This window comes from Lepisosteus platostomus (assembly GCF_059453375.1).
Source record: "Lepisosteus platostomus isolate fLepPlt1 chromosome 5 unlocalized genomic scaffold, fLepPlt1.hap1 SUPER_5_unloc_1, whole genome shotgun sequence".
NCBI classification, from domain to species: Eukaryota; Metazoa; Chordata; class Actinopteri; order Semionotiformes; family Lepisosteidae; genus Lepisosteus; species Lepisosteus platostomus.
This window is the reverse complement of record NW_028291471.1, coordinates 44052-56268: the sequence shown is the minus strand read 5'-3', so window position 1 is coordinate 56268 and position 12217 is coordinate 44052. Positions and strand designations below refer to the sequence as shown.

General features: G+C 50.1%; 2 protein-coding genes across 8 annotated transcripts; both read right to left on the bottom strand.

Moving 5' to 3' along the window:
- Positions 1–2515: 2515 nt before the first annotated feature.
- LOC148638365 (zona pellucida sperm-binding protein 3-like) lies at positions 2516–4199 on the bottom strand. 2 transcript variants are annotated; one of them, XM_088623360.1, is made up of 7 exons: positions 4100–4199; positions 3918–4024; positions 3662–3836; positions 3466–3584; positions 3167–3267; positions 2687–3089; positions 2516–2607 (listed from the first exon to the last, which is right to left on the bottom strand). In XM_088623360.1, exons 1-5 carry the CDS (start codon positions 4195–4197, stop codon positions 3263–3265), a joined length of 504 nt encoding a protein of 167 aa, XP_088479486.1. In that variant the 5' UTR covers positions 4198–4199; the 3' UTR covers positions 2516–2607; positions 2687–3089; positions 3167–3262. The 2 variants fall into 2 exon arrangements, with proteins under 2 accessions (XP_088479486.1, XP_088479485.1); XM_088623359.1 differs by having other exon boundaries at positions 2516–3089.
- Positions 4200–5184: 985 nt separating this feature from the next.
- Positions 5185–12071, bottom strand: LOC148638364 (uncharacterized). Of its 6 annotated transcripts, none has more exons than XM_088623367.1 (7): positions 11871–12071; positions 10431–10620; positions 9961–10099; positions 8360–8686; positions 7867–8145; positions 7489–7776; positions 5185–7250 (listed from the first exon to the last, which is right to left on the bottom strand). In XM_088623367.1, the coding sequence occupies exons 3-7, from the start codon at positions 10010–10012 to the stop codon at positions 6928–6930; spliced, it is 1269 nt and encodes a 422-aa protein (XP_088479493.1). In that variant the 5' UTR covers positions 10013–10099; positions 10431–10620; positions 11871–12071; the 3' UTR covers positions 5185–6927. The 6 variants fall into 6 exon arrangements, with proteins under 6 accessions (XP_088479493.1, XP_088479494.1, XP_088479495.1 ...); XM_088623368.1 differs by having other exon boundaries at positions 10507–10620; XM_088623369.1 differs by lacking the exon at positions 10431–10620.
- Positions 12072–12217: the final 146 nt, after the last annotated feature.

Genomic DNA, 12217 nt, shown 5'->3' with positions numbered 1-12217 from the left:
CGAAACCGGACGGGAACAGCCTCTTTCTGTACGCTCCTGTACTTCACAGAGGTCTTGAGCGACCGGTCACATGTTCCTTTCCTTCTGAGTGACGTTCCTGCAACACTCTCCCGCTCCTCTTGGTGCGCTCATGCCGCAACACAGGAAGGCTGGAGCAGGTGGCTGTGGGCTTTGCGCACTGCCGAAATAGCTCAGTTGGGAGAGCGTTAGACTGAAGCTCTGAAGGTCCCTGGTTTGATCCCAGGTTTCGGCATTTTGTTTCATCGCGCCCTTTGTTCCTCTCTCGAGCGCCACCTGCCTAAAGTGACGCGTCCCTTTCTCAGCCCGAAACGCAAGCGAGACACCAGCAGCGGTCCCTGCAGGTTTCCGTAGTGTAGAGGCTATCACGTTCGCCTAACACGCGGAAGGTCCCCGGTTCGAGAGCCTCGTTTTGCACGCTACTGTACTTCACAGAGGTCTTGAGCGACCGGTCATTTGTTCCCAATGTATTTCCGGTGCCTTCGTGCACTCTTGTACCAAACGCACGTTCCTTCTGTACGCGGAGCCGATCATTTGCAATTGAGCTGTGCAGACAGACCAGGACGAGCTCTGTCGGCTCAAAAGCAGCGCAGGACCTGCAAGAACAACAGAAAGATTAGCATCCAGCGGGGGCTTCTTAGTGAGCCCAAGATCTCATCAAAAATCGGCTAAAGCAACAGGGCTGGGCGTATTGTTCCATTCTCCGACCACTCTCGGTGTAAACAAGTCCCTCCTGGTCTCTGCTTGAATTGCACTTTCCTGCGTTTGCTTTGGTGTAACTGGCTTCCCCTGCATGGGCGATTGTGAAGAAGATCCTTAGTAAGTCATTGAAGAAAACCGAGAAGAGGTCGGAGTGGCCTCTGTCGTTCATCAACGATCCAGTCAGGCAGTACTCCTCTGTAAAGCGCCGTTCGTTCACGTCGATTGGCTTTTTTTTGCCTTCATTCGTGCGAGTAGTAAAAGCAGACGCCCCTATTCTGCCGTGACCCGGATTCGAACCGGGGTTGTTGCGGCCACAACGCAAAGTACTGACCACTATACGATCACAGCGAGTTACCGAGACACACGCGGCAGGGCGGAAAGGGCTGTGCTCTCTTCGTGTGACATAATTCGGAAAAGTCCTGACGTTGCATTTCAACTGAGCCCCAGTATACATCGACCCTTCGACACTCTGAGTGACAACTCTCTTGCGTGTTTTCTCATATTTATGTAGTTTGCTTGGTGGCGCAGTCGTCGTGCACAAAGAACGCTTTGAAAAGCGTCAAAAGCAAGTCATTCCAAGTTAGTCGTTTGTGTTTTCCGTTCTGACGCGAAATGCTGAAATAATCTCTCGGCTCCTCGGTTGTCATTTCTGCTACATAGAGGAATCACAGCACGCGTGTTAAAAGAAGACTGTGATATTCGGTGCGTCTTGGATTAGACGAGATTAAAGAGTGAGTAGTTTTGTTTTTCTGTGATGTAATGGGACCAATGAAGAATGTGGCATTCAGACTAATTTGGAGTATTTGTTTCCTTAGGGAAATTGCCATTACCATATACTGGGGCATTAGGACCCATATGGACCGCAGGGTGAGCGCCCAGCGACAGAAACCAGACGGTACAGTGTGTCGGGCTCGGCCGCGAGCAGGACAATGACTTTGAGAAGCCACCTTTGGAACCATTATATAAAATAGTTTATCCTAAATCATTGAAGCTTTAATAGGGCAGTGCAGTAGGGCTAAAGATTAACTGTTAGTGGGCCAGCAGGATTTGTGTTAATTATAGGTAGTCACAAAGGAAGACTAGGATTCACTTGAAATTCATGACATGGGACACTGAAACAGTGGAGAGTCTTTGTGTAGTAAGCGTTCAGTCTCAATCTACACAGTCTGTGCTGCTGGTAGAGGTAGTTGTGAACACCTGTCTTCCGGATCAAGTGCTGGGATCTCCAGTCTCAATCCTAATACTTCTCATGACTGTCCACTACCACTGCTGTGAAACCAACACCCATAAGACAAGACCTCCGAGATTCTAACTGCACCATTATTCACTGATGTTCACACACCAGTATTGTTCCTCTGCTAAGGAAGGAAGGCCTACTTTACACCAAGCCCCTGTTGACAATTCCTTCCTTGTGTTTATTTTAGTCAGTTTGTGCAGCCCAGAATAGGACACCAGATCTCACTCTTATTGGGCACTACAGTAGCAACTCACTCCATAACCACTACCCCTCTCGGAAACGGGAGGATTTCCAGTATATTGAACACCTCTGTCTCTCCCACAGTAAAAAAAAAAGTCACACTGCCCTGCCCAAGGAATAGTGCAGCCATCTTCCCCCAGTACAATGCTTTATTACTCCAGCCATTTTCAGTCCTCATTGGCAGCAATACAGGAAGCATTCTTGAAAGGGGAACCCCCACAAATACAGTACTTCAATTTATTAATGGGTCTCACTTCCCTTGAATCTCTCCACCCCATTCAAACCTATAAACCATAAAGAAACAAGGGCAGGCAGAAGGGTCTTTCACAGCTTTATTGAAATGTTGCCATTACAAGGCGAGTGGAGGCAGGAGAGTCACAAGGGCCAGGCTGGTGCCTTCATTCAAGCACCTGGGGAGGAAGAAGAAGAACAATCCAGCTGAACTGCAGGAGACCCACCCCTACAGGAGCTCCTCCTGCCAGACCCTACCTGTCCACTGGCCAACATCTCCAAAGTCCTCTGCTCCCTCCACATCCTCACTGGTGCTCTGAGGGTCTCCCTCCTCATCCTCAGTCCAGTCAGCTCCCACATCCAGAGGAGCTTCTACTGGTGCCACAGCCACCCGACTGCTGGTCACCAGGCTCCTGGTACCTGTGGACAAGTAACACCCAGGAGTGAGGGATCTGCTATACCCAGAGACCCACAGTCTACTCATCTAAACCGTCCCTTTGTCCAGCATGGGATCATTCCTCAGTTGTCCAAGCATGGTTGTCTCTTGGGCAGAGATGCATCCACAAGGGATAGAGAACCAGACCCACCTTCATTCCGGCTGCCAGCATACCTGGACTCACAGCAGGTACAGGCCTCATGGTCACCATACAGCTCCTCCCACCTGGAGGAGAGGAGGACAGGTGAGGCCTCCACCTGGCATGTCCCAGAGCACCCTCAGCAGGCTCCTTGCAGAAGTACCTCTTCGCCTCCCTGTTGTAGGTGCAGGACTTGGTCCCTGGTGTTGCTTTAGCAGGAGCCACAGCCATGACAAAGTGCATGTACAGCTCAGTCACTTCATGCTGCAAGAGGGAAGGTCACAGCATTAAGGGATCAAGGCCAATAGAGGGACAGAGAAGGACCTTCTGCCATCAGTGAAGGCAAGCTGGCAGCTCTAGGCACTACAGCTGCCACAGTCTGGTTCACATCTAGATCATGGATGAAAAAGCAGACAATGGATCAGTACAGCAAGAAGGCTGAGCAGCCTTTGAGAGCAGTACCTTCCTGGACAGCTTCTTCTTCCTTGAGGAAGGCATCAATTGTGAAGCGGAGCACATCCTTCTGCTTGGAGGGGACAAACCTGGACAGGCAGCCATCTGCCTTGCTGTCCACCATGCACCTGGGGACAAGGACAAGGATGAACCCCTGCAGGCTCTCGGGGCTCCTGCCCACCTCCCCTCCCAGAAGGGGCCGTACCCCAAGGTGTCGATCACGGGGAAACGGGGCTGGGAGTGCTGGTCCGGTTTCTCTGTTACGTAACACGAGTGGATGTACAGCCTCTGCTCCGCTGTGGCAAAGTAGGCAGTGGCCTGGAAGTACATGAGCTGACCCAGGAAGTACTCATCCTTAGGAGAGACCCGGACCCAGTGGGCTGGAGAAAGAGAGAGGCAGCATTACACCTGCACACAGCACCCCCTGCAGGCAGGAGGAGCCACTCACTCAAGGAGCTTACAGTTGGTGGTGAGCAGCACAAAGCTGTGTTTGTTCTTCAGGTCCTTGAAGAAGGTCCTTCTCCTGGCCCACGTGGGGACATAGCCAACCTTGTAGGAGTAATGGAACCTGCAGGACAGAGGGGATGAGGGGCTTCTGGACACTTTCCCAGCAGCTTCTCAGCAGCAGCAGAGCCCTGCCTACCTGTTGTAGGAGCACTTGACCGGCACAGAGAAGGGAATGAAGCGATGCACAGGTGCACTGGAGGAGGGCGGGGCATAGCGGAGAGTGTTGGAGTACATCAGGCGGCCTGGACAACCTGCAGGGTCACAGAGGAAGGGATATTCCCAGGAAAGGCAACCCCGACACTGGCCCTACAGCTCACATCGATACACTGCCTGTAGATGAAGACCCGCTTACCGATCGCTCGGTGCCGCACTCGTGAAGCCCGTAGATGAAGTAGAAGTAACTGCGTGTGGTTCGGCTGACGCTGCAGTTGCCCAAGGTCACCTCCGATGGCCGACAGCTGAAGCTGAACAGGAGCTGACTGACCCTCACGTACATCCTGCTGGAGTCGCACCACACAGCCACTCCTCGGGTGCCCCCGATGGCCGGGCGAGCCGGCTGCCGCCCTCACTGGGGAGGAAACAGGACGCTCTTGATGTAGGCGGGTAAGGGGCTTCATCTTCTCCTTGTCGAAGTAGGGCGAGTACGCGTCTCTGGACACGGGAAGGCGGCGAAAGTCGGGAGCCAAGGACTGCGAGTCGTTCTCACTTGCAGACAGGTCTTCGGAGGGCGTATCTGCCAGGTTCAAGTCCTCCAACTGGGCTGCGTCTTCAGGAGCCGGGAAGTCGGCCTGGAGCGCCAATTCCCGAGAGTCCCAGCCAGCCGGCCCGGTGGATATCAGTGCGGGGAGCCCGGCCCCTGCGCACAGGCACAGCACAAAAAGAAAAGAGCGCATCACCAAATTAACGTCCCGCTAAATTGCTACAGGAGTAAAATAAGTAAACCACCAAACTGTGTTGAAGCAAGAGAGCATAAAGTGTGAATGCGGTGACTAGGTTTTTATACTGACAGGACCTGCTACCACACACCTGGTCACACTACCGCTCAATCAACACAATCAATTACACACAGAGACACGGATTGTTCTCAGCGTCTAATTAGAACCTGCTTCCAGTCTGAGGCGGGACTCCGTGAAGCCGCCTGAACACTTTCCCGTGTGTATCTGAGCTCAGCGGAGGAGTTCCATGCAATTTAGACAGAATTAAATCACCCACACGTGTAGATTTGGCTCAGATGAATTTATTGTTCAATTAGTTTCTATTTTCCGAGGACAGCGTGTTAAACTCGCTGTCAGACAGAGTACGGAACATGCGACACGTCCATCCACACTTTCCTTTATCGTGGGGGCTGTTCTATCAACATGTACCGCAATGAAAATAATTTTACTATTTTTCACGTGTAATTCCATGTCATATTAAAATGTGTAATACAAGCATTTCTTTGCTTCCCAGTAAAGAAATACTGATCAGCTTTTGACATGATCTGATAATAATTTGTCTGATTTTTCAGAGATTGCTTTTGCTTCGCAGGACTGAGAACCTATGGAAGCCCATTTCCGCCAGGGAGTAAAAAAAAAACGCGCTATGGTATCACAGAATTGTGACTGAATTCCTTCAGTCTTAGAGAATTTGAAATTCAGTTGTTGGATTCCTTCAGGTCAGGATAAAGACTGAACTGCAAAATGCATTTTGAAAGTCCAAAAGAGTAGAAATCAAAATAACACAAACTGCTCAGTCCTGTTCTGACCCCTGTAGTGTGCTCTCTGAAGGCACCAGTTCTGTAGGGTTTGGGCATTTACTGGGACAATTATTAATTGTAGCAGTAAATCACAAAATTGATTCTTTTGATGGCTTTAGAATCCAACCATGCGATTTAACTCAAACAACGCACACACACAGGTACTAATACACGAGGATACATGTATTAATACATATAATATGCATATAAACCTAACAGATCTTATCGAGAGGGTTATCAGAATACAAAAGATATATATTCAGTCAGTTACGAAGTGTTACATATATCAAGAGGACATACGTTCAGTATATCATTCATTTAGACCGTTTCTCCTGCGGGCACAAAGAAACAGTTTCAGGCTGTTGCTGTCCAATCCGCGCTCTCTCTGGCTCGGTGCCAGGCTGTGCTGATGCTCACTGACCGGCTAGTTAGTGTTGGCTTTAACTAGCAAAGTTTGCGCACAGGAGAAAAGATGACTGTGGGTCCCAGCAAGTCAGGAAGAGGACCGGTTCGTTCCTGATGAAGAGCTAGTTCTGAATAGTGATTCAGCTGTCCACAGTTCCGACCTGTTCACGAGGCCTGCTGCTGGTTACTCTCTGGCAACCTCCACTCTAGACTCTTAGAACAAAGGAAGGTTCTGGCACTCGGACACACTAGCCGTTCCGTGGTTGTCCGGGCTGAGTCTCAGGATGGTCAGGAGGCGCGCTGCGAGAATGTCCTGCCCTTGGGAGCCTTCTGCTCCTGGGCCGTCCTGCCCTGGAATTCTCCTTTGAATTCCCTTTAGAAAAGTCCACAGAATTCTTCTCAGGCTCTCTGTGTTGCGTGTTTTTACCTGGAGGAACTTCAGCTCGTTGATTGGCTGAAAGTTCCATGGGCATAAGAGTCCCGCGTGGGTTACTCGGCCCTACCAGTCCCTGATTGGTTGATCAAGGTGATATATGAGTCACTTACTCCTGACACTTATCTGGCACTCCCTAGACAGATAGGCGCCAATGGATGACCATTGATCATGATAGCCAGGCTTAGCTAAGTGCATCTCCATTTGGGAGCTGTCCCTTATCAAAAGAAAACATCTTTAAATCAGCCTGCATGAATAGTTTCTCTGTGGCTGCACCACAGAGATGAAGGGAGAGATGAGGCCTCAGTTGGGAAAGCACAGCAACACTTAATTCTGTCTTATTAACAAGCATTGCCGCTACACCCCCAATATACTGTCCTGACTCTCCTCATCACCCCTGCAGTCTGTGTCCATTGGAGACAACAGGATCAGAGTGTCCGTCTCCTGTCTCCTCAGTCACCTGGACACCAGGGACCTGAGGACAGACTCCATTCTGACTACCAGTTTCTGGTTGATCTGCTGGAGGACTGATCGCTGAGCTGCTGTCATTCGGGGCATCATCTCTCCTTGTCAGTTCATAGGTCCCGTCATTCCTGATCGTCGTCCTTGATCTCCTCATCCCGACCCATACTCCCAGGATTGCCAGGATGACTCCAGCAACACCAACACCAGTGACACCAGCAATCACTCCGACAGACCTGTGACGAAGAGGGTCTGATGTAGGAAACACAGAGGAGACAAAACACAGCTCGTCACACCTTCAAGAAGACATGAGAAGTCTCTTCTGATAGAGATACTGACCAGCAGACCTCTGATCTCTCTCCACAGGATCAAGAACTGGAGAAACTCTTTACACTCGAGAATGTCCTGCGGTTAAAAACCTCAAACTGAGAACAAGAAGTTAAGGGTTACAAGATTTGAGGAGTTCTCCTGCACCTCAGTCTAGTCTTACCCTCCACAGTGAGAGAGACAGTGCTGACGGCCTTCTGGATGTGTGAGAGCAAAACTGTATAGATCCCCTCATCAGACGCCCTCAGGTCCTGCAGTCTCAACTCCTGATTCTCCACCGACACTCTGTCTCTGTACTGGGGGACACAGCTGGCTGTGCTGTTCTGGACAGAGCACACTGAGGTCCAGTTTCCACCTCCTGCAGGATCAAACAGCACCTCCACTGGCTCTCCAGTGAGCAGAGGGACAGACAGAGAGGCTCCAGGCTGCAGGGTGACAGTGACTCTGTGAGCTGAAAGACAATCAGGATAAAGGATGATATAAGAACACACTCTATCAAGAATAAAGAGCCCTCTAGTGACCCTACTGTAGATCTGCTCACCTCCCACAGTGACTGTCACAGTGCTGATGGTGTTTCCCTGAAGGTCCCTCACTGTGTAGCTCCCCTGATCAGCTGGAGTGAGGGAGCGCAGTGTCAGAGAGCTGTTCTGCACTGACACTCTGTGTTCATACCCGGGGTCAGGGGGCCCTGCGCTGCTCAGTAAGACTCTGGAAGACTGGGTAGATCCTGCAGGATCAAACAGCACCTCCACTGGACCAGTAGTATGGAGAGGGAGAGACAGAGAGGCTCCAGACTGATGGGTGACATTTTCTTCATGAGCTGAAAGCAGAGAGATGAACATCAGAATGTCAGCTGGGTTTGGATTATTTTAGTTTGCAGACTTTGAAAAGAACATTGAAAACAGCCTTGGAGTCTAATAAAGATGGACAGTGTAAGAACTGGGGACAAGATTATCCAGATGTGAACATTATCAGACACCTCCCACAGTGGGCTCAGCTGGACGCTGTTAAAACCGAGACTCGTGAGCTGTTACCTGTGACAGTGAGATAAGTGTCCTCCAGGAACTGCAGGTGGTCTCGCTCGGCTTCCCGATAGCACTCATACAGCCCCGTGTCGGAGAACGTCACAGCAGCGATGGTCAGGGAGTAATTTCCCAGTCTGGCCTTGTCTCCGGACATCTGGGCTCTGTGCTCGAACCCGGGTCCAGAATGAGGTCTTCCACCTTCGACATACAGCACAGGTCTTCCTGTAGACAACACCCATTTTACAGCAGGCTGGTCCACAGGGGCTGGATCCTTGGAGATGCAGGGCAGTGTAGCCGAGTCCAAAAATCTCACAGTGACAGGGCCAGCACAGGACTCTGGGAAACAACAGACGTGCTTTCAGACAGGCCTGGGGATCACCAAGGGGAGACATGCTACCCCCCTCCTCCCCACCACCTGCTGTCAGCTCCAAGAAGTTACACACGCACACTGAAACCCTCCGCGTTTACGGTGAGTTACACTAACGGATGGTGTAATTTCAGTGTCTTCCGGTGAGGATATTATCAATTAGCCATCTCATTTGAATACCGGTATTTCTGGGCTTTTATTGTGACCAGTCAAAATAATTGTCTCCTTATTCACAGTGTAACCACAAGAGCTGCCGATGGAACCACAACTGCACTGTTAAAATAGCATTAATTGGCAGGTCCAAACTTGGTAGCTGTGAGTTGTCTTTTTTTTAAGAAAACTGAAATAAAGTTTCAAATAGTTCAAATAAAGAGACAAGGGAGTCTCTCATTCTCATTTTGAATAAGCAGTTCGAGAATGTTTAAAAACATCAAACCAGCCTTCGAGCCACCTATTTATAAAGAATAAAGAATAAGAAACTGCTTTGCATTAAAAAACAAACTGTACTATTTTAAAAGCAAATGGAATAAACATGGAAAGTACACAGAGAACTGGATTCAACAGGATGTTTTGCTTTGATAACCATGTACTAAGCTGCCCTAAGTGGTTTAATAACATATCAACAAAACACTGGACACTCACCCATCCAGCCCCCACCTGGATGATGCAATGGCAGGCATAGTGCACCAGTCCTCTCCCCACAAACCAACTCTCAGTGGGGAGGAGAGCAGAGTGGTGAAGCCAGTTCAGAGAGGGGGGGTTATTAAGAGGCCATGATGGGTAAAGACCAGGGGGGGAATTTGGCCAGGACGCCGGGGTTACACCCCTACTCTTTCCGAGAAAAGCCCTGGGATTGTTAATGGCCACAGAGAGTCAGGACCTCGGTTTTACATCTCATCCAAAGGACAGCACTTTTTTACAGTCCAGTGTCCCAGTCATTATACCAGGGCATCAGGACCCACACAGACTGCAGGGTGAGCGCCCCCTGCTGGCCCCACTAACACCTCTTCCAGCAGCAGCCTCAGCTTTCCCAGGAGTCTCCCCTCCAGGTACTGGCCAGGCTCACACCTGCTGAGTTTCAGTGGGGGGGGGCTGCCAGCTGGGAGCTGCAGGGTGATACACCTGCCGGCTAAATGTAAGAACTGTTCCGGCGCCTCCGGGATCGTGTCGCGACGGTGGAGGAAACTGAACTCCAGCTGGAATCTGAAGGGAACTTGAATCGAAAGCCCGGAGCGTCACCCACCCGTGGTCCAGAGCACCAGTAAAAAGGCAGCAGGGATTGTCGGGAGCGCCATCCTGCCAGGAGGATCCCGGACGAGAGTCGACTCTCCCAATCTGCAGCTGAAGCGACACTGAACGGCCGCTGCAAAGACCGCGCTGGTCTGTAAGGGGGAGATAAGAGATGTTTCAGCAAGAAAATTGGCATTGCCCCCTCCTGCCATAAGTGAATATAAACTGGGTAGAGAATACAAATGGAAAGACAGATTAACAGCTTGGATTCCCCCCCAAGGCAAAAACAAAAATCGTGACTGGGCAGAAGGTCTCAGATAAACAATGAAACACTACAACGCTGGTTCCACCTGCTCAGAAGACAAAAAAAAATCAGTTGAGTTTGTGTCTTTTGCAGGAGGCTACGCCACAGAGTCCTGGGTCTCCTGAAAAAAAAGGAAAGCGACCTGAAACTGCTCGGGAGCAACTTGCAACGGCACGAACCGGCACACACGCAGAGCCGACGAGCGCGGTGGGTTTCACCGTGTGTAGGACAGGGGGCGACTTCACGGATTTCAACCTGTTCTCAGCAGCAACCGAGTGTTTCCGGGGATCCGGTGGTTTTGGGGTCCAGTCGAGCGCTCGGCTACATGGACGTCGTAAGGAGAGGGAATGGGTAAAGGTTTATTCCTCGCTGAAAAAAAAAGAAAAGAGACAACATTTCGACCTCGACTGCTGGAAGGGGAAATAAAATCTCACACGTGTATCTAGAAACTATCGCAAATATCGCCGCGAAGCGACTTCTTAGGGTCCCTTAGGGAGTGAAAACCAGGTCTGGGGAGGTCACCAGGTCCAGCGCTGGGGATCCCCGGTTTGACCAAGCGGGTGGGGGAAAGGAGCCTTTCCGCGCCATCTTCCACATTCCATACACCCCGTTGTTCTTGAATATTTTTAAAAAGGTCAAAGTGCTATTAGGATGGAATATTTATTAACTCCTAGTTTATACCGACGCCAGACTTTCGCATTTAGATGCTGAATTTTAATACCTCAGAAATGCGAGATGACGCGTGTGAATACGCTCGGGCACACTTCTGTGAGTTTGGTCCAACTGAAACCTTTCGGGGATTTTTAACTCATTAAAAAGCCCATACAAATCTAGAATATTTCCAGGTGTACGAGGGAGTGTACGAGTGTAGCCTGCTTGGTCTCGGGAGAGTGTTAGAAGATGCTTTCAGCTGGCAAGAAAGCTTTATTTCCGCTGGGTGGTTTATGAACTGAAAGTCAGCAGTTTAGTGTGCTTAAAAAGATTTAAAACGGAGTTACGTCAACAGAAAAAGACTATCGGAGGTGAAGGGCTCCGTTAGGCTTGATAGAGTTCACGAGCCTTCTTCATCAACCTATTTTAACACCCTACTGTCATAACAAGGAAGAACAAAACCCTTTTATTTGCAGTAGCACATCCGCAGATCCGCAAAACACGAAAACTCCGGCATTTCTACTCCACTTGAAGCACTTTCCCTTTACAAAACCCGACGCGTTTTAAACTTTTAAGCAAAGAGAGACGCGTATTTAAACGGAAAAGGACTAGTCCAAAAAGATTCTAAGCGAATGACGAGACGGCTAAAAAAAACAACCACGCACTTTCTAGTCGCCAAATACGTATGTGCATTTTCTATCTAAAACTAGCAGGGGGACTGAGCATTTGGTTCATAGAAATCGAAAAGCTTCTCGCCTAAATCCACTCCCTTCTGTCTGGAATGATGCAGCTCGCAGCGGTTAAAATCGAGCTCTTCCCACCTGAGGATCAGTCGCACCTCCGCGCTGAGGAAGGTGCCGGGATCAGCACACAGCTCTGTCCTGCAGCAACACGCTCGCCCGAGACTCATCCCGGCTGATATGCTATTTGCCCCCCAGCAGTGATGTCTGAGGTCCTCGCACACTCACCTGCGCGTCCAGTCCGCCGGCTCTGTACTGCGTATCAGCTATTCTGCCATCCCGGCTTGTCTGCCGAGTTTCCGACAGTTTATATGCACATTACAGCGATACAAGTACCGCCTACTACGTGAGAATAAGATCAGAACAGCGAGGCTTTAGCTTCTACCCATAACTCCGCCCATTGCCACACCGATATCCGCGGGGATACCTGCGAAACTCTTTTAAATAGCAGACCCGTGACGAATTATACATATGGCAATCCGTTGGCTTTGGGCCTAATCAGAAACCTGATTTGCACGGGTCAGGGTGGCGAATGTGCCGTCGCCTCAGAGTGTCTTCGTGACTTTTCTTAGAAC

Coding starts and splice junctions, on each gene's coding strand:
- LOC148638365 (XM_088623359.1), bottom strand. CDS start 4,197: ATGTACTCCAACACTCTCCGCTATGCCCCGCCCTCCTCCAGTGCACCT. Junction 4,025..4,099: donor GTCAAGTGCTCCTACAACAG/GTAGGCAGGGCT, acceptor TCTGTCCTGCAG/GTTCCATTACTCCTACAAGG. Junction 3,837..3,917: donor TGTGCTGCTCACCACCAACT/GTAAGCTCCTTG, acceptor CTCTTTCTCCAG/CCCACTGGGTCCGGGTCTCT.
- LOC148638364 (XM_088623365.1), bottom strand. CDS start 10,159: ATGGCAGGAGGGGGCAATGCCAATTTTCTTGCTGAAACATCTCTTATC. Junction 8,687..9,960: donor ACTGGTGCTCTGGACCACGG/GTGGGTGACGCT, acceptor GTTGTTTCCCAG/AGTCCTGTGCTGGCCCTGTC. Junction 8,146..8,359: donor CACTTATCTCACTGTCACAG/GTAACAGCTCAC, acceptor CTCTGCTTTCAG/CTCATGAAGAAAATGTCACC.